Below are 26773 nucleotides of genomic sequence, written 5' to 3'. Positions count from 1 at the left end.
TAAATCAAGAAATTCAACACATGTTAGTAGGCCATATGTAAAGACCAGATTAAATTGAGAATGTTGCGTGAGAATGTTATCAAGTGCTTGTCAAATTGTGAATGAGAGACTGCTCCATTTCTTGTGCAGGCTGCACACACTTCAGAGTGCTTCCCTTTCATGTCACTTTTTTCAAATAATTATTCGTCGCATCATATAGCCTTAGAATGTATTAGAAATCTAAATGTATAGCCTAATGTTTGTATCACAACTAAAGTTGCATAAATAACTCTAAATTAAGCATATAGGAGGACCTGTTTCTTTGTTAACCGCTCAACACAGAATAGCCGCATGTGCACACTCCCTCAAATCGTTTGTGGAGAACAGCTATGTTAAATTGTATTGTTCTTACTAGAACAAAATATAAAATAATGCCATGGGCATTATAAGCAAATCTTGCCTGCTAAATGAACTAGTGTAGCCAACAGCCATATGGCATAGCCAGATCTGGGCCTAACATAAGGACGACACAGAATATGCTATTCTGCTCTTCTGAAATAGGCTACATTTTCTTCATATAATGTTTCTTGAGATCTGCCTAAAATAACTAATGGATTTATTGTGATGGTGTAGGCAATATTAAATGGATATATTAGACTTTTTTTAAATGTAGATGTTCCAAAGGTCCGCATCAATGTCTTATAGGCTATGTGTGGAAGCCGGAGATGCTAAATGTGTTAATGTTAATTAACGGTCAATTACCGCGAGACCGGCAGTTATTTGAATGACTATCACCGGCTGACAAAATGTCATGACTGCCACAGCCCTAGTCGTGCTGCACACCAGATACTTTTTTTTTGGTATTGGTGTCCAACAGATTCCCAGTCATGTGAAATCTATAGTTTAGGCTCTAATTAATTGATTTCAATTGACTGATTTCAGTAAAATCTTTGATTTTGTTTCATGTTGTGTTTTTTTGGTGTTTTCAACTTTGAACAAATGTCAATTTCTCAACCTCCCGCCCTCTTGCGCTCTCTCTCCTTTTCTTTCGCTCTCTCCCTGGTGAGTTCTTTAACTCTTGGCACAGTGGTGAGTAATCACTTTCCTCCAGATGTTAGTTTGGGAGGAAAACAAAGGGAGGAGAGGATGAGAAAAAACAGCTGCCTGTATTCAGGCAACCCACTCCCTTGTTGCTCAATGTGAAGTCATCAGTCTCTTACCACACACTTTACCATTCCTCTACTCTCCTTTCCCTTTCCTTCCTCACCTCTTACGTTCTCGTTCTCTGCCTCATGGCCTTGCCGACCAGTCTCTGTAGTCATAGGAGTCGTTTGGGAAGCAACCTGACCCGCGCCCAGCCTCTCCCCTCTTGTTATGACTGGCAGCTTAGACCAGTGAAGAAAAGCACGGCGGAGCCAGCGTCAGGCCACTGGGGATTGTTCTCCCTACATACCCTCACTCTCTCTCTCTCTCTTCCCCCTCTCTCGCTCCCTCTCCGCTGTATGTCACGGAAGCAGAGGCCCCTGCCAGACATGAGCAAATGTTTTCGCATCGGCACGGCAGACATGAGCAAACGCACCCGCCGCAGTTGGGGCAAGGGTGTGGCCCTCCAAACATTATGATACACCCATCTGTTGCTGCAGCTGAGCTGTCCACACAAATCACCACTAGCAATTTTACATTCCCATGCCGTTCCAGGAGCCATTTGTCATTGTATGTGGCTCCTCGCTCTCTCTGTCTCGGCCCCTCTCTCTCGTGTCTCGGCCCCTCTCTCTCGTGTCTCGGCCGCGCTCTCTCGTGTCTCGGCCGCGCTCTCTCGTGTCTCGGCCGCGCTCTCTCGTGTCTCGGCCGCGCTCTCTCGTGTCTCGGCCGCGCTCTCTCGTGTCTCGGCCGCGCTCTCTCGTGTCTCGGCCGCCCTCTCTCGTGTCTCGGCCGCCTTCTCTCTCTCTCGGTTTCTGTCAGACTGTGTGAGAGCGTGAGTTTGATTCCTGATGGTAACCTCATCCGTAGGGCTGTCAGGTAGGCAGAGGGACGACACCTCTCTTTGCTCCCTCCCCTCTGATAGCTTTTACCGCTACACTGATTTCACAAATAGGCCTTATTGATTGAATCTGATTCCTGTGGATAGAGCAGGTTTATTGAGTGGCTTTTGCTGATAGACTGTGTGTGTGACGGTAAAGGGGGAAACTTTCACTCCTGTCCTCAGCGCTTGTAATCCAGGTCACATTTTTCCCAGGAATGGGTAGCCCATTCCCTCTCCGATATTTCACACACACTCTGCATCCTCCTGACAGCTGCCCTGAATGTTTGAGGAGACCTTGGAGTGTGTGAGGAGTGCCCACTCAGTGTATTGTGATGGCACTATGGTCACAAGGACATCAAAGAAACATCTAGTCCCTTCAGCCTGGCACATAAAATGTTCATTCAGGAACCTTTGAGTCCTTTCATAGTTGACCCACTGCTAGATATTAGCAGACAGTAGACACCCACTTTCTGTAGCTTTAGTGTGACCAAGTTCCAGCTCTCAAATCACTCCATACAACCAGCGTTATAGTAATAAGTCATATTTATAATAATAGCCTTGTTATGTTGACTAATGCAGTGGAGTAAATGTATCTGCTTCCATGTGGCCATTAGGACATTTTTAGTAACAGCCTGCTGTAGTATGAAGAAAGAGCTGTGCCAGCAGAATTCCTGAGGGGGTGTGCCTGCCCAGAGTTCACATTCAGTTTGCCTCCACTCTCCGTCACTCTCTCACACACACACACACAATAGGCTTACTTTCTGTTTTCCTGTCTGCCACACGCACACACCTCCCTAGCAGGATCTGTATACCCTCGCCTCTGCTGCCCTCTATTTTCCTTTGCACCCCTCAGAACAGCGCCTCCCGCTCCAATGCTATGCAGAGCCGGAGAGATGAGGATGGTGACACCCATGTCCCGGCAGCCTCTTTAACCCTCCCAACCTTCAGATCAATCATCCTTCGGCCCTTTCCCGTCCCTGTCTGCCTGCGACTCTCTCACCCCCCCCCCCTCCAAACAACACACGCCTAGAAAAACCAGCCAGGCCTCTCCTCCCCCTGAAAGGGAAAACGACTTTCTAACTCATTATTCGGCCTGCATTTAAAAAGGTTAACTGCGTCAGCGAGCATTCAGGTGTGCTGCGAGAGAAACCACCCAATGGTTATTCAATCTCACGCTCCAACATCTGGCCGCTCTCCAGTTTGCACATTAAACAGAACATTGTAGCAGTGTTCTAAATGCATTACGGGCAACACACAGTAGGCCTTTGTTTGGGACAGAGGGTAGAGCAAAGACTTAGTGACCTTGCAGACGCCTGAGGCGATGACTGTTGTGGGTCTCTGTCAACACTGACTCAGTTCTCTAACCACGGAGTCAGGGTCAGATTCTACTACGCCAGGCTAGTCTGGCTCCATGTAAAGGCTTTTGTGAAAGCTATTTTTCTCTGAGACAGAATCGGAGAAAAGAGCCCATCTTGATTCATGCCACGTTTATGTCACCGAAAACCACGTGCAATAACTTCACGTGACTACTTCTGAGTTTTATTTTTTGATTTTTTTGGGGGAGGGGGGGGCTCATTAGTTTTGTCTAACATCACCATTGGCTCAGATCCAAACAGACTGACACAGTCTGGGGCCAAAAAAACTAGCAGAGAAAGAAAACAAGCTGTCTCGTTCCTGGGACTCATTTACGAAAATTCTTCCAGACTCTGGAGAAGCTGTGTGGAAGGTCAGTGGGGTCACAATATGATTTAATGTGCGATGATAAAAAAGGAAGGGAGGCAGACAACGGAGAATCTTAACAGAATGGGTAGCTCTACCGCAACCACCTCTGATTGGCAAGTGTTTGGGCAACTAAAAATGGCCTGACTGGGCTCTGTGTGGATAATTTTAACAGCTAATTAGCAGTGATTTGAGGCTCTTTCCAGGTTGAAGGGTTAGCGGTAGCCATCCTGTGAACATGTCTAATTAGGCCAGCAGGCCTGGTGTAGAAAATGTGAAGTAGCCTCTCACTCACCACCTCTGAGGCTGCTGAGGTTGTTGAAATGGCCACTGAATGGGCTAGGATCGATGTGGGTCATGTGCCTTTTCTATGCTTTCAGTGGCCCAGAATGTTCTTGGGTAGTGCTAGCGCTAGCTGCTCCCTCTTACTCTTGTCTCCCTCTTATGTTTCTGAAATATACAGTACAGAGGCGTGGGAATGATGTAGGCCTATTCACCAATTGATATTACTCATACACAGTACTTGTCAAAACATTATTTTTTTTATGTATAGACCTGTTCCGAACGGAACCGAGGATAACTAGACCCGTTCCGTATAGACCTGGTTGGGTCCAGACCCGGTCCGATCCGAGTGAGGGAAGCAGCAGAAAAGTCCATTTTTAAGCTACTTTATTAACCAGAGCTGATAAAGCTTGAGGGAGGGGAGGTAGAGCGAAATGACGCTCTAGCAGGGGCCGTGCTGTGTGTGTGTGTGTGTGTGTGTGTGTGTGTGTGTGTGTGTGTGTAGGCTACTGAGTGTGTGAGCAAGTGACCCGGTGAGCAGGGCGGTGGGAGAGACGAGACCGCAACCAACCAAGCCGACTCATGCTATAGTAGACTAATAGCTGCAATAGCTAGGTTATTTATCATCCAATATGATTACATAGTACCTGTGTTGACTGCATCAAACCGGGAGACGCTAGTAAAGCTAGCTAGGCTAAGCAACATAAATGATACAACTTCTCTCTCTACTGCAGCAGTCACGTTCGGATCTGAACGGTTCCTTCCGGACAAGTCCGTTAATTACACATACCCGTGACAATCATATCAGATCAGACCCGTGACATTTAGAATTCTGAATCCGGACCAGCTTCGGTCCCAGATCGGGTCTCGCGTATTCGGGTACAGGTGCATCCGTGAAGACCTCTACTGTGAAGCACTTGTCTGTCTGAAGCGTAGAGTAGATGTGAGGTCTAGGGGGGCCTTGTCTGTGTCTGTCTGCAGCCTTATCTATCTTGTCTGTCTGCTGAAATCACACCGGTCCTACTTTATTACGATCTACTACCTGGAAAATTGCTGCGTTGTCATGGTTATGGAGTGTTTAGTCATTTCGGGGGGAAATGGCAGGCTCGGGAAGAGGGGGCGCTAACTTAATTGCTCTAGATGAATAATTTCACTTGCCTAATTTGGGTGATAATGACAGAGGCAGCGCTTATGTATTTATTTATCCAAACATTAATTGACAGGACTGACATTAACTGGGCCATTATTGTGCATTTGAGTGCGCACAAGGGAACACAAAAAATACAGTAATTATCTTGCTGATAGGGTGGTGGTTTATGCATGAGTTTTCCCTGCCTTATGTCTCTGTCAGCGATTTAGCAAAAAGTGAGATGCAGCAACATGACAGTGGTGTAGTTCATCTCAGTGCCTTCCACCCCCATGCAACTTGTGCTTATGGAGAACTAACTGGGGTGTATTCACTAGGAAGCAAACGAAACTGGGAGGGACCTGCCTGAGTTTGTCCAATAGAAACTCTCGTTTTCATTGCAAAGGGTTTTCCGTTTACAAACGGTTTGCTACGGTGTGCACTAATGATTACACCCCTGGATTTTGTGACCAAATAGTTTTTCTGTCCCCATGTACCCTCTTGCAATAGTGACACAGCACAGTGAAATGACTTGACAGAAATGCCTTGAAATTGTCAATTGAAATGACTCGTTGATTGTTGTTCCAGGCGGAAGGAGAGGATAATCTGAAGAAGATGCAGCTAATGGAGCTGGCCATTCTCAATGGGACATACCGTGACACCAACATCAAGACACGTAAGCTTTACAACCACGCGCACACACGCCAAGGTCCTGTTTCGATCCACATTGACTAACGTGACACTCAAGTGTATCATTTATCATCTTAATCCATCTGTTAATATATTGACGGGTAATAATCTCACAATGACCACAGTGAAGAAGTTGACATGCTCATGATATACTGTGTGCCTTTACTAGGTTCATGAATGTAGTCATTGCAGTATCATGTCTTGACCAGTTTCTTTTATAGACTGCACTTTGCTCTGAAGTGTTGTCCAACATGTCCAACTAGTGTCTACCTACCTCCAAAAACCACCTGTATCCAAGTAGAGCAGTTTCCCCTCCATCACTCCCTCTCGCTGCTCCCACTTCTAAGTGCCCCTTTCCTTCCCTCCCATATGGATGCAATCACAATTTGTTGCAATCTCGGGGTGGTTTCTATATGCCTTCAGCACACCGCAGAAATCACTCGCTCATCTCTGCATGATGTAGTTCACGCATCTGTTACAAACAGTTTTGTTTTCCAATCACCAGTATTACTTTCTTTAGAGTTCATCCCACCCACTCCTGCAGTTCTGCACTTTCATGCCTGTGATTTAAATAAATGCATTGCATATAAAAAATTGTGTGGCTGCTTTCAATTTGTTACCATTTACTGTTTACATTATTATTATTATTATTATTATTATTATTATTATCATTTCTTACTGAATGATATTAGTAATGACGATCAATGGATTTGTTTTGCACATTTGGTCATTCCAAAAAGTCATGGCTTGAAGTATTGAAATAAATAAAAATTCACATTTAGAAAATGTGAAATTATTTGACTTGACATTGGTTTGTAACACCAATGTCTGGATCAGTGTCTGGTTATCTCGGCTGTGTTGCCAGACTAGCGATACTAAGTGTGAATTAGCCTAGACGGCCACCGAGCCATGGCCCAAAGAGCTACATGTAAAACATTGATTCAGTCGCCCCCGCCATCAGTGATGTTCACTGTTGTGTGGTACGACGTCAGAACATTTGCAAATGCAAAGCCATTTGGAAAAGCTTTTATTGATTTTTATTTTGTCAGCCAACCAAAATGGTCTCACGGTCATGTAGAGGAGTGGAGTGAATCAGAACTGTACTTAGTCATGGCCAATTTCAATTAGTCCGTCCAACACAAGGCCTCATAGGCCCATAGTCGTCCAATAGACTGGATTGTCTTTTCTGGGGATTGACGTAATCCTATTGGTCCTTCTCAGAAACTGGCACTCCATCTAGTCTCCTCTCCGTGGCTAGTGGCTCCATTTCTGTTGGCTTGTGTATTTTTGTTCGCTTGTGTCGTCCGCAGTACATTAACTTTTGTTATGCTTAATATGGTCTGTGCATTGGGGTAATGGAATCATTTTTAGCTACTCTTTTTATTTTTTTATTTTTTTAGTATGGGTTTCTTTTCTTTTCTTGTTTGTTTACTTAATTTTTGGTTTGCTGGTTCACCTTGATCATTGCATGGACTAATTTTCCTTTTTTTCGCCCCTCCCCTCCTTTTCCCCCACCCTTACCCACTTTTCCTGCTTTTCGTATTTTCCTACTCTCGCTTCTCTTCACCTGTGATTTTGGTCACCCACACCACATCTTTACCCCATTGTCTTGTACCTCTGTCTCTCCATCTTTCTGTCTTTCACTCTTTTTGCTTATGGCAGACCCCCTTGCGTTCTCTCTTGCAGCGGCGGCAGCCGCCGCTCAGGGCCCCCGCCTAATACAGGCCCCCCAGGGGCATATGATGGCCCCCCATCAGCAAATGAGGCCCCCCACACCAGGAGGCACCCCCATCATGAACATCATCCGACAACCCCAAATGCAGGGCATGTTGCACAACGGCACCCCAACCTTGGTGCCTCCCTCGCCGGAAGGCGGCATCATCTACGCATCCCCGTACGACTACCCGTACGCCCTGGCGCCCACCTCCCTGCTGGAGTACCCCATCGACCACAGTGGGGTTCTAGGTAAGCGACCCTGGGGCCTGGGCGGCGGCCCCTTTAGCCCTGGACAGGAGGGCAGCTTGTTTTACCCGGGGTTTTTGGACGCGGCTTCGATGAGCCACAGTCAGGACTTAAAAGGTAAATATGTCGTATCCAGCTGAAAAAAAGCAGGGTTGTTATTGGTGTGACCTTATGACCTAACAGCTGTGCAGGACTAATGGGCTAATAAAGGGCAAGGGGGACAGGGATTTTTTTTCAGGTAGACATTTTTCATTTTTGCTCATCTCCCCACCAAATCCTTTTCCTGGCTCAAGTTTTGTTTTCGCTCTGTTCTGCAGTTGCCATTATACTCCCATGCAATATAAGAGCAGTTGCCTTGTCTGAGAAGACGCACAGATGTACATACACACACTCTGACAAGGACATGCGCAATTGCACACACCCGCGTTCTAGCCCTTTTATGCACTCGCAAGAGGCAGATTCAGTCTGGCGGAAATAATTCAATTTTTCCCCAGCTAGCACTGCAACTCTGGCCTTGATGCCAGTAGAAAGTCCCCTTTGTCCCAGTGGGGATTTTCATTAAATTTACTGTTCTCATTTTTCCCATTGTTTCAGTTTTCACCTTGAACTTCAACTTAGTACAAGCCACAGACATTCCCTCTTCATTACGTCAGCAGTGGGAATTACATTCTGTTGGTGCGGGTGTGTATGCACACCCAACATGTACACTCAAAGCAATATGCTGCCAAATAAATATTTAAACAAAATAGATGATAATGACTAACATTTGTAACCAACCGCCTCGATTCGGTCTTATGTAGCAACATTTGAAATTTAGTTTATGTTAGATAAAAGTAGACTCATAGCTAGAAAATGATAGTTGAAGAACAATGGGAAAATAATTCTGCTTTGAAAGTTGATAAACTTGTAACCCCACTTTTGAAAAAATGGCCCTTGAATGTTTTGGTACCTACTGGAGAGCTCTTCTTTGTCTACATCCATTCAGCATCGTTCACACCCTCTTAAGCCTTAGCCCCACCCATCTCTTTAAGGATTCACATGTGAGGCATTTGCAAAACAGAGTGATTTAGTTTAGTAAACAACCAAAGATTTCAAGACTAAAAGTGGCGAAAGTAGTAGCTTACAATGAGGAAAAACTGTCTAGTCCTTGGCCTATATCCTAATCTGACTTTGGTGCAGGTCATGTTGTTCTTCACATTACCGTCTCTGGTAAACACACTATATCAAATCAAATAAAAAGTTGATTTGTCACATGCACAGGATACAGAAGGTGTAAACATTACTGGGAAATGGTTACTAGTAGCATAGTAGCGATATCAAAAAGTGTCCAGATAAAAATGTTTTATAAGTATTAGATGACGCTTACCTGACACACTTGTCTAAATTGATGGGTTATGTGAAGGAAATGCTATAACCAACCCCCAGCCACATCTAGCTAAGGGGGGGTTCTAAGCTGACATATGGAATTGTTTTAAGATGGTCATACTATGGATAATTTAGCTATTTGATTTTGAATTTTAGAACTTAAGGTAATTATTTGATAAAATACTTTACTACTAAAGCCCATAGAAACGCATTGAATAACACATTAATAAACGGTAAAAAGGACAGTCAAAAAAATTAATCATAAGAAACAAGGTTTTGAAGTCCGTCCTAAATCTAGGAGATAAAGAAAACTCACAAATATATATACACACACAGTTGAAGTCGGAAGTTTACATACACTTAAGTTGGAGTTATTAACTAGTTTTTCAACCACTCCAAGTTTTTTGTTAACAAACTATAGTTTTGGCAAGTCGGTTAGGACATCTACTTTGTGCATGACACATGTAATTTTTCCAACAATTGTTTACAGACAGATTATTTCACTATCACAATTCCAGTGGGTCATAAGTTTACATACACTAAGTTTACTGTGCCTTTTTAAACAGCTTGGAAAATTCCAGGAAAAATGTCATGGCTTTAGAAGCTTCTGATAGGCTAATTGACATAATTTGAGTCAATTGGAGGTGTACCTGTGGATGTATTTCAAGGCCTACCTTCAAACTCAGTGCCTCTTTGCTCGACATCATGAGAAAATCAAAAGAAATCAGCCAAGACCTTAGAAAAATATTTGTAGACCTCCACAAGTCTGGTTCATCCTTGGGATCAATTTCCAAACGCCTGAAGGTACCACGTTCATCTGTACAAACAATAGTACGCAAGTATAAACGCCATGGGACCACGCAGCCGTCATGCCTCTCAGGAAGGAGACGCGTTCTGTCTCCTAGAGATGAACGTGCTTTGGTGCAAAAAGTGCAAATCAGTCCCAGAACAACAGCAAAGGACCTTGTGAAGATGCTGGAGGAAACAGGTACAAAAGTCTCTATATATATATATATATATATATATATATATATATATATATATATATATACATACAGTAAAACGAGTCCTATATCGACATAACCTGAAAGGCCGCTCAGCCAGGAAGAAGCCACTGCTCCAAAACCGCCATAAAAGAGCCAGACTACGGTTTGCAACTGCACATGGGGACAAAGATCGTACTTTTTGGAGAAATGTCCTCTGGTCTGATGAAACAAAAATATAATTATTTGGCCATAATGACCATCGTTATGTTTGGAGGAAAAAGGGGGATGCTTGCAAGCCGAAGAACACCATCCCAACAGTGAAGCACGGGGGTGGCAGCATCATGCTGTGGGGGGTGCTTTGCTGCAGGAGGGACTGGTGCACTTCACAAAATAGATGGCATCATGAGGAAGGAAAATTATGTGGATATATTGAAGCAACATCTCAAGACATCAGTCAGGAAGTTAAAGCAAATGGGTCTTCCAAATGGACAATGACCCCAAGCATACTTCCAAAGTTGTGGCAAAATGACTTAAGGACAACAATGTCAAGGTATTGGAGTGGCCATCACAAAGCCCTGACCTCAGTCCTATAGAAAATGTGTGGGCAGAACTGAAAAGGCATGTGCGAGCAAGGAGGCCTACAAACCTGACTCAGTTACACCAGCTCTGTAAGGAGGAATGGGCCACAATTCACCCAACTTATTGTGGAAGGCTACCCGAAGCGTTTGACCCAAGTTAAACAATTTAAAGGCAATGCTACCAAATACTAATTGAGTGTATATGAACTTCAGACCCACTGGGAATGTGTTGAAAGAAATAAAAGCTGAAATAAATAATTATCTCTACTATTATTCTGACATTTCACATTCTTAAAATAAAGTGGTGATCCTAACTGACCTAAGACAGGGAATTTTTACTATGATTAAATGTCAGGAATTGTGAAAAACTGAGTTTAAATGTATTTGGCTAAGGTGTATGAAACTTCTGACTTCAACTGTATATATCACAAAACTACCTTCATACTTCCATTTGTTTTTTTAAAATCGGTACTGGTTACCTTCAGACGAGTCCCGTGACACTTCTGGAGGGTGTAAAGCAAAATGGAGAATCTCCCCTTTCCATAGCGGTCATAATAGCTGCAGGCGTTTGTGAGAAGAACGATTTTGGGGCTGTCTCATAGTCTGACAAACACCGCTCTAGCTCTGCCACCTTTCACTGGCAGATGAGGTGGATTGAGACTAATCCAATGCAAATAAACAACAACATGTCTTTAGCTTAAACCGATGGATTAGGATGGATTTTTTTGTATGTAATTTAAATTTGACTCTAGGGGGTAAATGAGGTGTTGATCCTGACATCACGAGACTGCCATGTTAGCTGACCCGTGTCGGTGCATGTGTGAGGGATGCCTCTGGGAGCAGTTGTGCAGTACAGAGCCTACTGGCTTTTCTCTCTTTAACTCTGAGGGCACAGCAGCTTAGTGCGTTTTATTTACTTGCCGTATTGATCGGTGCCTTCAGCAAAGGAGACCCACTGGAACACACCACCAATTGGCTCTACTAGCGCTGCTTAGGCCTTAGCATTAGCGTTAGCTCGGAGGAAACCTCAGGAGATCTGGTGCTACAGATTGGAATGTGGGTGGGCCTGCGTAGTCATCAACCATCCCTGTGAACCATTGCACAGTTTTCCTACCTGCCCAGCCAGGGCTGTTTCAAATGTGATGTAACCATCACTCGTCCATTCCAGCATAGAAACCTCCCCAAGCCTTCTGATCCTAGAGATAACATTCTTGAGTTGAGTCTCCTTTAAAGTGCTCACTTGATAACTGCAGCTAAGAGCGTTTAGTAGTGTGCAATTTGACTGGATGCCCAGATTGTTGTCACGGTGACCCATTCTGTGGGGACTGCCACTATTTAGCCAATGAAGGCTTCTGACACAAATCTCTTTTAACGCTCTCTGGGTAATGAAGAGCAGAGAAATATGGGCACCCCAGCATCATTCTGTAGTTTCTCTCTGGCCCCGAAATCTGGGAGGCCATCCTTCCCCGGCTCAAACTAAATCAGAAATATTGACTTAGTCGGATAAAAGCCCAAGAGATATGACCTCTGTGTTCTGAAATGGTGTCTTGCTGACTGCACTGCGCTCTAGCTTTTAGACTAATTTAAGGATTTACCTTTCACACTTTTTAATCTAGGATTTCTTTTTTTGTCGTAGACTCATTTTTTATCTCTATGCACGGTCACAGTTCCTATGCAACCATACTTGCAACAACCTTACTGAGACATAGTATTTTACTCTATTTCCTTGTGTGTCAAGACCAACCACACACTAGGATAATTGAAATGTCTGTCTTCATTTGTGACAAATATTCAGAGTGGAATGACTGCCACTGCCAGTGAGTAGATTGACTGAGGTGTAGAGACGTGAGAGAGCCAGGTGGTGTCTAGCACTATCCAGTTAGGATCTGAGCTGCTTTGGATTTTCACACTTTATAAAATCACTCATTTTTCTCAATCCCCCTTCTGGAACATGTTTTTCTTCTAGACAGCCTTAGTCCCCTGTCCCCCTGCCTGCCAGTTTCAAAGAATCCTCTAACACTGAGTACTGTGGAATTGTATTACCTAAGTTATACATTTTATAGATATCAAGTTAAAGCAAATGTGTATTTTTTTCTATGCATTTTCTATACATAAATGTCTATGTATATTATATATCATGTATAAGCAGTATGTGTGTAAATGTGTATTACTGTAAGACTTGTTTTCCCCTCCTAAAGTGAATGGTTTCTAACCTTGTGGACCTGTTGCAATCTAGGTGCAATGGCTACTAAAGTGAGACGGCATGACTCGCGGGTCCGTCCTTACCAAAGGATTGTGACCGCAGACAGAGGTTAGTTTAGTCTCTAAGATACTTCACTTTGACTGTTGATTGCATTGCCTTTTTATTTGCATTAGTTGGGATTTCACGTAATTTGATGAGCTTTATATTATTTATTCACCCCACACATACAAACACCACCTAAATGGTTGACTGTGGTATTCACATTGTTTACATACATAGTTCTCATAGTACTCCATATAACTATATTTCAATGCTCAGGCAAAAGCGATCTTGATTGCTTTGGTTTACATGAACTGTGACCCTTGGTGACAGAACAGGTAGTACACGCGGTGTTCAAGCTACGTTTTCTTAACATTCCTCTGTGAGATTAGACCCTAAAATAGGTCAGACGTGTTCCCATACATAATTAATCTGTTCTACTTATGAGGAACAGAGTGGAAAGCGACTCTAAACGCTAACTAGAAAAAGTAGACACTACAGTAGCCTTGTTGCCACCATGCACCCTTCTTTCCTCTTGATTTGTTTATTTTTGATGTAAGACGGACATACTTCATCTAAGCTAGTTTACACTTTCTCTCCGGTGTATTTTAAGTATTGAAATAAAATATAAAAATGGAAGTATTTTCAGTTGTACACGAGGTACTGTAATTTTATATTCCTTTTATTTTTTTATAACAAATGTATTTATGGCTACTGTATATAAATATACTGATAAATAAAGAGAAGGAATCGGAAAACAGTGATTTATCGATTCATTACATAACACTAGTTACTGTTATTCCTTGCATAACACTAGTTTAATTCTTCTTACCACTAATCACACTGTTCGTAACTTGCATTCCAACCGCGAAAAACTAAAACATACTATTTATTTTTTACTTTTTCTGTTTGTTGATTTCGCTTTGCTTCTGTTTGTGGGTACTGGGGGCAATGTAGCGCTTTGATTAAAACAACGTTTTGATTTAGGTTGGGGGCTTAGTAGTTGGGATCATGATGTAACAACCTCATGATTATAACAAGATTAGCTGGGTCTGTTTCTTGGCAGGGAATTAGGGGGAATAAGAGATTGCATTCATTTTATTGTTAAAATGATATCATTCCAGTCTCTTCTTGCTGACACTAATATCCTTTCTATCTTTTTTTTTCTTTGTTTGTTTTTTGTTTCTAACCACCTAGCCGCCACCGGCAACTAACACATGACCTTCTGACCTCTGAACTCTTCACCCAATGACGAGCCGCCCCAAGCCTGCCTGCTGATCAGTTAACTGGTAATTGCCTTTTGCTAGCTTCTCGGATGCAGTGAGAGAGGGGCGCCTGTCCGTACAGTTACCCTAACATGTTTTTGATAAAACAATTTTGTTTTAAACACACAATCTCATAGTAACCCAACAAACCCAACAAAAAAAGTTAAATTTTATTTCTTTCTGTTCATTGAGTTGAATTCCCATTCTTTCTTTTTCTTCATGAATCACAAACTGGGTGGATGTGTATGCATTGTTACTAATTAATCTGCACTGAATTTATATAGCAATAAAGATCCCACCCTCCCTGTCCGCAACCCCACCCCATACCTGCTCTGATTCGGTGACCTCACTAGTATTCACTAAACAACGCTAAACAGGAAATGAACCCAGACTGTATGTGTCCCCCAAACATGGCCTCCTTCTCCCTCCAATGTGCAATGCCAAGTCCTTTATTCCCTTAACCCCACCCACCCCATTCCACACCTACTTGCTGGCAATGAAAGAAAAAGAAATAGAAGGAAAGAGAAACTACACTCCAACATGTTAATGTAGTCCTGTATTTTGAAGCTCTGAGACTTAATGATGTGCTGACACATTCTGGGTGTGCCCTGAACGGCTGTCTGTTAAAAGCATGGCTAAATTGATTGCAAATTGAGTTTATTATAATTGTAATTGTTTTCTTTGGTTTTACCTGATTTTTGTTTTCTCGTTAAAATACACTTTCTTATTAGCTCTGTTGTGAAGGACTAGCCAGACAAAGCAGGTTCTAAGAAGAACTCAAAAGGCAGCTTTTGAGGTGGCAGGCCTATCATGGGCAGTTAGCGGAAGCTAGGAGGGGTGCTGGGGAAGAATTGGGATGAGGAGAGGTGTTTTTATTACTATAATGAAAGTAGGATGTGTTGAGGGCTAAGACAGTGGAGCGGTGGATATATAGTTAACTAGCTACTGACCTTAACTATGCTCCTCCACACTTCCAAGTGTACAGTGCCTGATGTATTTAGAGAATTCCAACAAATTATGCGAGCTGTGATCTAAAAGACAAAAAAAAGTATTAAGTGTGAGTATTTAGCCAAAGGGTTTTCAGTTGAATTATATCTATATAAATATGTATCTAACCGCAGAGGGTGCGCCGTAATTTTAGAGCTTGAAAGGATGTAATTTCGTGCATGCGTAAGTGCGACTTGACTGCCAATCAAAAAGATGAAGATTGTTTCACATAAAGCTCAAGTTTCCCATGAAGAGACAAAGCCGATTGACACTAAAGTAGGCTTCTGGTGGGGGAGGGATCCTGATAGTGGAGTTTTGTAAATATATATTTTGTTTTTGTTTTTTCTGTTTGATTTTGCCTTTTTATTTTTGGTTGTCATATCTACACCCCTGCCTAAAATGCATTTTCATATTGCGTATCAGCATTCGGCTAATTCTCTTTGCTAGTATGTTTGTAGTTTTCCTTAATCTCTTGATACTTGCCCTCATGCAAATAAGAAAATCTATTTGAATTTGTATTTTATTAGGGGGGGGGGTGTATTTCTTTATAACCCTCGCCATGCCATTTTGAAGTCCCCCAATTAGTGCATCCACAATGTGTCTCCATAAAGGTATAGTCCAGATCCTAAGCCCATGACGTTTCTCTAATTCTTTCTCAAGAAAAAAAAAAATAGGATGTGAAAGCCATGCCTGCCTGTTCAAATTGCTTTATTACATACCTGTTATATATGTAGATACCTGTCATTGCATATTAAAGATAGAGGAGAACACAATTGGATACTTTTACAGGGTGCTGGAAAAGATAAATATATTTTTGGCAATTTTAGCTTTTTATACTTCACTTGCAGTTACAAAATAAATAAAAAAAATGCAACAAAAAAAATAAATAGTATAGAGAGAAAAAAAAAAAAAAGGTGGTGATGAAGATGCTGTGTTACTTTGGATATTATTGGCTAGGAAAATAAAGACCAAAATAGTCATACCTACGAACGTTGCAAGGATGTAAGTGTTACGAAGAGAGGGAGAGACATTCAGAGAAGAGAGAAAAAAAGTGCCTTATCGACGGTCGTTTCTTTTTCCGAGTGTTAACATTCTGTTCAATAATATCCAGCACCAACGAGGAAGGCGCAGAGAGCAACGGCTTCTGTGATACGCTCTTAAGAGTTGAGCAGGGTAGCTCCGTCATTATTGCTGAGCTACTGAAGTTATTCTATGCAAAAAGAATAGCAGTCGTATGACCAGCTAAAATATGTGCCATGGTTCGTCTTCCCAAGTATAAGTTAAGGTTTTTGTTTTATGATTATTATTTTATACCCTCTGCCATCCGAACAAGTTTTATTTCTTATTTCTCTGCGTTTTGATTTAGATTAGTGCTATTGTTGTCTTGATTTCTGGTTACTGTGATTATTCTACCAAGAACAAACTGCCAATAGCAATGCAGAAGTCTGCCAGGACATCTTATTCATGCGAAGAAATACAATAAATATCAAATAAATGAGATTAACAGGAAAAGAGACATTTGCGTGTGTATACCAATTTGTTTAAAGAACTGCCAATGCTTTCACGCTACAGTTGGGTAATGAAGCCAAGTCATGACTTCAAGCCCAAAGATTAATTTTCCAGATAGTAGTTCAGAGCTGTTTTATATTGGGAGGGGAGGCACTGATGATGATGATGATAGGGCTTGAGCTGGATGAAGTTTATTGATTACGATGTCGTAGTCAAACAATCCCGCCACAATGTGTAGTGGTGCCAATTCTGGAAGTGATCAACATGTAGTATACAGACTAGAAAAGGGTCTTACCTCTCTATGGCTAACACATTTGACTTCACAGCCAATCAGTTTTCAGTTACTGAAACAAAAAGGGGTATATCTAATCACAAAGAAATAAATACTATAAAAATCTAATCACATAGAAATAAATACTATAAAAATAAATTGAGGACATTATGGATGAAGTATTTTACCTTCCCTGGCAGTCTGACACTTTATTTTTCTCATACATGCTGTTACACAGAAAATGTCAATGAATTTGTTTTCAGTGTTATGAATTCTATATAAAAAAAATAAAAAAAGCAATATTAAAGTGGAGGAAGATGACAATTCAGCATTTTGACAGTATTAAGAAATATTTCCTCTGCAATGTTACATCACGTTGTGTCATCGTATAACTTTGGTTTAGTCCATCAGGTGTATGGTGAACTGCCTGCCTACTACATGTATGATAATGTAATTTACAGCCATTGTTACAGGTTTATAATGTATTTTTCTAATCTCATTTTATATGTATATTATACAATCTCTTTTCTGACTCTTTTTTTGATGAAGCCCACTGCAACTTGTTTTTAACCCCCCCCCCCCCCCCCCTCCCCCCATCATCATCTTGAAATCTGTCTCTCTCGTGGGGAGTGTTGCCTTTCCTAGAGTTATATTTGGTTTTCTTGCCAATTCCTAGCTTGTTTAACTCATTAGCGACTTTATTCGTTTTTCTTGTCATAAGTATTTTTACATGCTTGCATTTAGTTTTCATGGTGTATGCTGTTATTTTTCTTATTAACCCCTTGGCATTTATTTTAATAAAACATTCTTAGTAAGAATTTTACTAACTTGCTGATATTTTTTTGTCTTGTGTTTTTAACCAGTTTAATGAATGTATTACCTTGGTCTGGTTCACGGACTAACACAATTAAAACTGGTGTCTGGCCACCAAACACTTACACTGACATGCCTGTACACAAACATACACACATGCATATTTGTACACAGCAGCATTCATATTTGCACGCACATACACAAGTAGAATACGCACACAAAAAAACGGTCTAACTGGAACCTGTGCACGAGCCGATCCGTCCCTCCCTCTCGCTCACACACTCGCACCTGTGTTGCTGGAAATACTATATACTCCCAATTCCAACACCGTCTGTGTCTCGTCCGTCCTTTCTGTTTATCGCGACTCTTGTGGTTTCGCTTAGTGTTGGAGAACCAAGGAGCTGCTCTCTGTAGGTGTAACTGGAGGTGTAGGGCTGCAGGTGAAACACTAGGGTCCAACAAAAAGGTCCAACTCAAACCTAATAGGCAGCTCATCATACAGTATCTCAAGGCACTATGCCTTGTGTAGGAGTAGCTCATCTGATTCACTACCAATGTGGTATTAAAAGTATCACTCTACATCTGCGATGGAGATATATACATATACACAGTGTGTGTGTGTACATACATACATGCATACATGCGCGCGCACACGCACTGTAGAGCAGGAGATACGAATGCACATATTCATGACTTAACGCACTGTTAAGTAATCAACCTGAACTGGTCCTGCATGCGACACTGTTGATGTATAGAGTCACTATACAATCCTTGAAAAGGCTATGCATTAATATAAAAATAACAAGGTTTCTATACTATAATTATTCTACTGATAGTAATGCTTGCATAGGGCCGTTTCACTAAGCACCAGCCATTATCCATAGGATAAACTCATTAGTTTCAGGTCATTGTGCCTTTCGACCATTGTTGGGTATTACCAGTGTGAATTGTAGATTCATAGTCTAGATCAGACATGACGTAAAGGCAATACCAGAAGGGAGTACCTGTAATGCTGACACCAAATATTCGAATGCCTTTTCCCAAGAGTGTAATCTTAGGTATTGACAATGCAAACACTTTGGGATCAAATTTGATGATATTTTTTTCATTAATAGATGTTAAGTGTTAGCTTTTATTTGTCGCTTTGAAATCCGACTACGCACAGCCAGTGTGTACTAACATCTCACTTCTGTCTGGGTGTTCTCCCGCAGTTCTTTCCTGTTTTTGTGCTTTTCACTAATTTGAGGTGTTCAGACTGACACACAAGCCAAGATTAACTTTATTAATCTATTTTGATGACTATACTTTAACCCACTGTGTTGCCTCCAAGATTTCAAACTATTTCTGCACAAACAACTTTGGCTTTAACCGCCTAATTCCACAGTTTCGACATGCCGAACAGGCGAGTAAAGCCCCTAACAATTTTACTTTCTCACTGCTGTCTGAAATTAACAATTCTTCCCTATCTGATCATGGTTGTGTTTTTGTAACACTTGACTTTGCACCAGCAATAAAGAAAATCGATATCAATGGGAGATTGTCAATTAAAACTTTGGTATTTCTATTAGGAGCAATGTTTAAGTAGTACTTGTGTTGGGTCTTCTTAGAAACTTTTATATGTATGCAGTTATTTGTACAATTTGGCTTTACTCTGTGCCCCAAAAAATTGCCATAACTGGAATTCATCTTTTAGCAGTGGATATCTTTATGCTGTCTGAAGTGTGTTGCTTTTATTTTTCTCTTGTATTGGCTCGTTTCCGGAGTTGAGCTGATGAAAATAATTTGAAGTGGCAAGTTATTTGTCTGGTGCAAATGCATTACAAACACTGCCTGGAAGATTGCACCTGGGAATAAGTGCATATATATATATATATACTTTGCCATTGAATTGTGTATGTGTGTGTATATATGTATATACATACATACATACATACATACTTCTACTTAGTCATTGAAGTGCCAATTACTATCTCTCTAGCCCAAAGCCTGTTTCTTGAGCACTAAAAACAAAATTTCTGCACACTATAGATTGCTTTTTTTTTTTGTGTTAAACTAGAATATTTGACTAATTAGATTTTTTTAAAATATATCTCCCCATTAAATCATGTTTAATGGCTGCTACTCTTGATTAGTTTGTACGAAGTAAACCAGGCCTACATCTAAATCTTTCAAACCCTTCCCTTTCTCTGTTATAAAATTGGACCACAATATGCATATAATAGCTGTGAAGGGAAGTAGTCATGTCGTCTGAATTGTAGTGCCTTACAGGACTAACACAGGGCATTCATTGTATCTATGTACTACCTTTTGCCTGTATTGTCAAGTAGTGTGTGTGTGTGTGTGTATATATATTTTTTTTACATTCCGATGGCAGGTCAACCAATTAACGTGGTCTCAATGATGTAGAACTCGGGATTAAAGGGCAATGCTACCAAGAATTGGAATGACAAATAAAGACCCACTGGAATTTGTTTTTTCTGTTTTGTTTGTCACCGATGTGCATTGAAAACTAAGAATAAAAAACTTCCTTCAAAGCGATCTACCATAGAGATTTTTGAGGAGTTGTACGATTTTATGTGAAGTAGTTTGTTTTGTTACCTTGTTTTATAGAGGACTAGAATAGGAATCTTGAGTAGGATATAAAACATGTATTGGCAGTTATGTTGCTCACACCAAAAATGGAAGATGTCATGTGTGCAATAAAGTACCTTTTGACTGCTCTTCCTGGCCGTCAGACTTCTGCCTTCTTTCTGCTCTGCTGATGTCATCTTGGAATTCTGGACCAGCATTTCAAGGTACGTTTAGCACACAGGAACACAAATGACATACAAAAGTGTAATCTCTCGAAGAAAGATGTCGTCTGGAAATGGAAGTGTTGACATTTGGAAAGGGTCAAAACTAAAGTTCCGTAGGTGTCATTTGAAGGTCAAATCAATCAAAATTGTTTTGACATTTGAGCAGTACATCAAAATGTATACATAAAAAAATGTATACTCATCCTCTCATAACCCTAATTCATTCCGACTTTCAATAGTTATCAAGTCCAACACCATGGCAATTCCAATCATACATATTTTACAGAGTTGTATTTTCTATGCCATGAATGAATCTCCATCAGTACAGAAATCAATGATCCCGCCATGACCACTGACTAAAAGCGCAGCAACCCATGAACCACTTGCTACTGATTGAGATGGGCATTTAGACTATAAATGCGTCGTAATCCTTTGCTAATTTCTACCTGCCTGTGTGTCTGGGTAATTAACGCATTTTGTTGAGCGCCACTTGATTAAACATCGAGTACAGTCCATTGACATATTAAAGTTGGTGCATGTCCCCATGAGACTTTTGATTAGTCATTATGTGCTAGCAGGTTATCAGGGCCCACTGCTTATCATGCTGACAGCAGCCTAGTAGTGTTGCAACGTCAATTAAAACAGTGCAGTGTTCCTTTTTAACCTTCATTAGACGAAACAACTCTTTAAAGGCCACTCAATTGGACTCTCATTTGGACAAATGGACAATGGGAAGTAAGTATGAATACAAGACAAATGTAAAGGATTAGCGCTAGAAGCGATCTGTAGAAAAGGATGGGGATGGAGCTCTTTAATAGGGCAGTGGGGAGTTGTCTCATGTAGGGCTTGTGGAAGTGACTTACGTGTCTTGCAGAAAGGGGGGCGGGAGTTGGTTGCTGGTAAGATGCGTCAAAGAAGCAGTTGTTGCCGGGACCAGCTGGGAGTATAATCAGAGAGGGGGAAGGGAGTAGAATGGAAGGGTTGCGTCAGGAGTGACAGATGATCCCGGTTTCTGTGAAATGAATGTGGGGCATTCATCAAGAGTGCAGCTGTTTTTAGCTGTGTGTGTGTGTGTGAGAGGGAGAGAGTTGTTTCACAGTTGTTGAGTACACAGTTGTTGTGGGTTTCAAGTCCAGTTTGATAAATGAAGCCATATAGTTCTCTGGGAAAGTGGGCTATGTGACACAACCCAGCAGCTGTAGAGTGTGAGTGTGTATGCAGGTCTGTGTTTCAATTGTTACTGAGAAAACACATTTGGAGCAGCAACGGCTCAGCCGCGAAGTGGTAGGCCACACAAGCTCACAGAACGGGACCTCTGAAGTGCGTACCGTGTAGAAATCATCTGTCATCGGTTGAACAAGAACTGTTTGTCGGGAGCTTCATGAAATGGGTTTCTATGGCCGAGCAGCCGCACACAAGCCTAAGATCACCATGCGCAATGCCAAGTGTCAGCTGGAGTGGTGTAAAGCTCGCCGCCATTGGACTCTGGAGCAGTGGAAACGCGTTCTCTGGCAGTCCAACGGACGAATCTGGGTTTGGCAGATGCCAGGAGAACGCTACCGGCCCCAATGCATAGTGGCAACTGTAAAGTTTGGTGGAGGAGGAATAATGGTCTGGGGCTGTTTTTCATGTTTCGGGCTAGGCATCTTAGTTCCAGTGAAGGGAAATCTTAACGCTACAGCATACAATGACATTCTTCCAACTTTGTGGCAACAGTTTGGGGAAGGCCCTTTCCTGTTTCAGCATGACAATGCCCCCGTCCACAAAGCGAGGTCCATACAGAAATGGTTTGTCGAGGTCGGTGTGGAAGAACTTGGACTGGCCTGCACAACCCCCGTCGAACACCTATGGGATGAATTGGAACGCCGACTGCGAGCTAGCCCTAATCGCCCAACATCAGTGCCCGACCACACTAATGTTCTTGTGGCTGAATGGAAGCAAGTCCCTGCAGCAATGTTCCAACATCTAGTGGAAAGCCTTCCCAGATGAGTGGAGGCTGTTATAGCAGCAAAGGGGGGACCAACTCCATATTCATTCCCATGATTTTGGAATGAGATGTTTGACGAGCAGGTGTCCACATACCTTTGGTCATGTAGTGTATCATTTAGATGTGGTAGCCTACTTCCTTTATTAATCCCATGCTTTTTTTTGTCAATCCAAAAAAGTGTCACTGCTTTGTGATGGTTAGTCTATCAAATACCATTATAATTTCAGATAAGATCACAATTTATTTACTTTGGCTGTCAGAACTCATCACTTCTGAATGACACCTACATATGATGGTAATGCTAACCTATCAAACATATTCACATTTGACAGTTGACAGTTGATAAACAGCACTGATTTACATAGACAGTCAGCTAACACAGACTTCCCACTGGGCACAGACGTCAGTTTGTTTAGTTCTGATTTACATTTGGTTGAGTTGTCAACAAAGTTGAATCAACAAAAAATGTAGGTGCAAAGTTGGGTGAAAAAAATGCCCTTATGTTGATCAGTTTTCCATGATGATTCAAAGTCATCATGGGTTGGGCCCACTCACAAATGCCTATTGTTCCAGGGGTTGACTGATTGGGCCAGCTGTAGGAAGGATAGGCCGGCTGCGCGCTGATGCTAACTAGTAAGTGATAGCTAGCCCAAACAGGTGCGTGGAGGGCTTTGTCCCTCACAGGAGCTGCACATTAATCAAGCTCAATTACTTCAGACAAGACCAGCCCAACGCAACCCTGCAATCACCTCACCCCATCAGACAACATTTTTTTGCTGCTCTGCTCATTTCAACCTTGTCAAATAGATAAACAATCACACCTACGCATTTGTTGTGTTACCAATTTCACTTAAGTAATATTTACTCCAATATTGCTTACTAATAAGATTTAGCATCCCACATTCAGGTGAATCATGAGATGGTTATAGTACTTCCATTAAATCTGAGGCTCCAGTGACATATGCAGGGGGGATAAGGTGGGGTGCGATGACGAAAAAGGTAGTGCGGTGCTAATCCGCTTCCCCACAATTAACACTGTGTCACACATTCCGCCCGCGAGCGGAAATAGGCCTTTTCTCAATTGGATTTGCTCAACTCCTGCATCCTCCGTTTCTCTGGCATCCTTTTGAAAGAGGTCAAAGGTAATCGAGGAGAGGGGGTAAGGGAACGTGAATGAAAATGTGCTTATATGAAATGACTCTCCTCCAATTGTACGTCATCAGGCAAATGGCGTTTACAGGGCAGAATCCCAAAATAAATGTATAAAATGATTTTAAAAAATTGACACTCTCCTCGACCACTTATCGGTTTCCGGGTGACGGAGGAGAGAGGGCAGAGGACAGACTTTTGCCCAAATTAGAAAAGGCACTAGTTTCCGCATTAGCATGGATGTGCAACCCTTTTTTCCTTCCAACCCTACATTTTCCCTGGATGTGTACTTCCTCTTTGGTTGTAATTAATCTCAGCGCAGCGGGTGTAAACATTAAGAAAGACGTGCTTTTGTCTCCGATAAATCTTTCCTGTCAGATTTACATCCCGTGCTAAATCACGGCGTGGCACGGCGGGGTCCCTCTGAGTCATGGCTGCAGTCAGCAGAGAGACACACGATAACAACACGGAGGAGGGAGGAGAGCTCAGCCGCTAATGTTGCCAACACCCAATAACAGAGAAAAACCTGTCCCATCGCTCACATTTCAGCTAGGTGAGGCCATAAGATAGACTAGCCGCAAGACAGAACAACTTAGGGCATGTCAGAAATGACATCCTATTCCGAATATCGCTTAACTTTTGACCAGAGTCAGGGCATCTGGACTATAAAAGCCTGGCGCCGACGGAGCAGGCCGACATTTAATGAGTTCCAACCCAAATTTATTCATGTTTTTATTTACTTTTTTTGTACAGAAAGTTAATAGTATTGTTACATATGACTGCCAAGCACTTTTGGACATCAGATCGACAGTTACTAACCTCAGACTGACATGTATCACGGGTGACCAGGCTGCTCTCAGGACACCATCACCCACTTACCCCAAGGCAGCACAACTTACCCCAGTTGTGCCAAGCGACCACTTTTTTTGGACAAGCTATGTTTTCAAAACTGTTATGTTTACATGAATTCTGATTATTTCCAGGGATACATAACATCCTGAAATGTACTGTATGTAGATATCTTTGTTAGAAAGAATACTATATTCCCTTGACATACTGATGTTGAATGAAAAACAATTCTCAACATACCCCTCTCCCCTACATACAGTGGGGAGAACAAGTATTTGATACACTGCCAATTTTGCAGGTTTTCCTACTTACAAAGCATGTAGAGGTCTGTATTTGTTATCATAGGTACACTTCAACTGTGAGAGATGGAATCTAAAACAAAAATCCAGAAAATCACATTGTATGATTTTTAAGTAATTAATTTGCATTTTATTGCGTGACATAAGTATTTGATCACCTACCAACCAGTAAGAATTCCGGCTCTCACAGACCTGTTAGTTTTTCTTTAAGAAGCCCTCCTGTTCTCCACTCATTACCTGTATTAACTGCACCTGTTTTAACTCGTTACCTGTATAAAAGACACCTGTCCACACACTCAATCAAACAGACTCCAACCTCTCCACAATGGCCAAGACCAGAGAGCTGTGTAAGGACATCAGGGATAAAATTGTAGACCTGCACAAGGCTGGGATGGGCTACAGGACAATAGGCAAGCAGCTTGGTGAGAAGGCAACAACTGTTGGCGCAATTATTAGAAAATGGAAGAAGTTCAAGATGACGGTCAATCACCCTCGGTCTGGGGCTCCATGCAAGACCTCACCTTGTGGGGCATCAATGATCATGAGGAAGGTGAGGGATCAGCCCAGAACTACACGGCAGGACCTGGTCAATGACCTGAAGAGAGCTGGGACCACAGTCTCAAAGAAAACCATTAGTAACACACTACGCCGTCATGGATTAAAATCCTGCAGCGCACGCAAGGTCCCCCTGCTCAAGCCAGCACATGTCCAGGCTCGTCTGAAGTTTGCCAATGACCATCTGGATGATCCAGAGGAGGAATTAAATAACACATATGGAATCATGTAGTAACCAAAAAAGTGTTAAACAAATCAAAATATATTATATATTTGAGATTCTTCAAATAGCCACCCTTTGCTGTCATCAAGGCAAAGGGTGGCTATTTGAAGAATCTCAAATATAAAATATATTTTGATTTGTTTAACACTTTTTTGGTTACTACATGTTTCCATATGTGTTATTTCATAGTTATGATGTCTTCACTATTATTCTACAATGTAGAAAATAGTCAAAATATAGAAAAATCCTTGAATGAGTAGGTGTGTCCAAACTTTTGACTGGTACTGAATGTAAGTCGCTCTGGATAAGAGCGTCTGCTAAATGACGTAAATGTAAATGTAAATGTATTGTTGATAGTAAGTGTTTAGCTGAACAGGATGAAAACCATTTAGATATTCCAAGGTTATGAAATACTGAGTGAAGAATGTACTTCATGAGAATACAAACAACATTTTGGTACAGATGTCAGAGTACAAACTGAAAATGAAAATAATAAATTAAAAGATTGAATACATATAGATAAATAGATCTGAACAAAAACGATGTCTACTGCGCACACTAATACTCACCCACTGCAACACGCATGCATATATGTACAAACACACACACACACACACACACACACACACACACACACACAAACACACACAGCATACACCTTTGTTGCATCAGCATGGTAACACATGGCCAGCATGGGTCGGCCTGCTGTATCTCTCTAGGTCCAGAGCGGGGGGGATGATGTTGGCACGGGGGAGGGGGAGGAGGATGAAGAGGCCTCTTTCTCAGACTGCTCAACTGAGTTTACAGCAGTGAGGTGGGAGATATATTTTAATATAAAACTGTCTAAGTTCCTGAGGAAACCAAGGGAAGGAAGAAGTTTCGGATTTAGTCATTTTTTCCTGATTCCGGAAAATGTCTAAGGTCAGTAGGTCTACAACACGGGATGCGGAATAAGGGGTTTAGAGTTCTCTCACCCAAGACTGATGAGGGCTTTCGGACCATCATATTGACATCGCTCAGTTCGCTGTTTCTCCATGGTCCCGTCAGGCGTCCTATTGGTAATTCAATGTAAAGCTCTTACAAGATGCCACTTTTTGATCAAGATTCCAAGGCTTTTGG

At 41.8% G+C, this 26773-nt stretch overlaps 1 protein-coding gene across 4 annotated transcripts in view; it reads left to right on the top strand.

The window, feature by feature from the left end:
• The window catches only part of qkia (QKI, KH domain containing, RNA binding a), an 88141-nt gene extending 72085 nt beyond the window's left edge, over positions 1–16056 (top strand). Inside the window, exons 5-8 of one of the 4 annotated variants that reach the window (XM_084144394.1) lie at positions 5718–5805; positions 7506–7898; positions 12947–13021; positions 14150–16056. In XM_084144394.1, coding sequence (XP_084000520.1) covers positions 5718–5805; positions 7506–7898; positions 12947–13021; positions 14150–14166 — 573 coding nt within the window. In that variant the 3' untranslated portion in view covers positions 14167–16056. Of the gene's footprint in view, positions 1–5717; positions 5806–7481; positions 7899–12946; positions 13022–14149 lie in introns of all 4 variants that reach the window. The other 3 variants (XM_084144393.1, XM_084144396.1, XM_084144395.1) reach the window with 3 other exon arrangements.
• Positions 16057–26773: the final 10717 nt, after the last annotated feature.

The sequence above is a fragment of the Coregonus lavaretus genome (genome assembly GCF_964263955.1).
Source record: "Coregonus lavaretus genome assembly, chromosome: 27".
In the NCBI taxonomy this organism is placed as follows: Eukaryota; Metazoa; Chordata; class Actinopteri; order Salmoniformes; family Salmonidae; genus Coregonus; species Coregonus lavaretus.
Note: the sequence above shows the minus strand (reverse complement) of the source record. Positions and strands in the feature narration are given on the sequence as shown.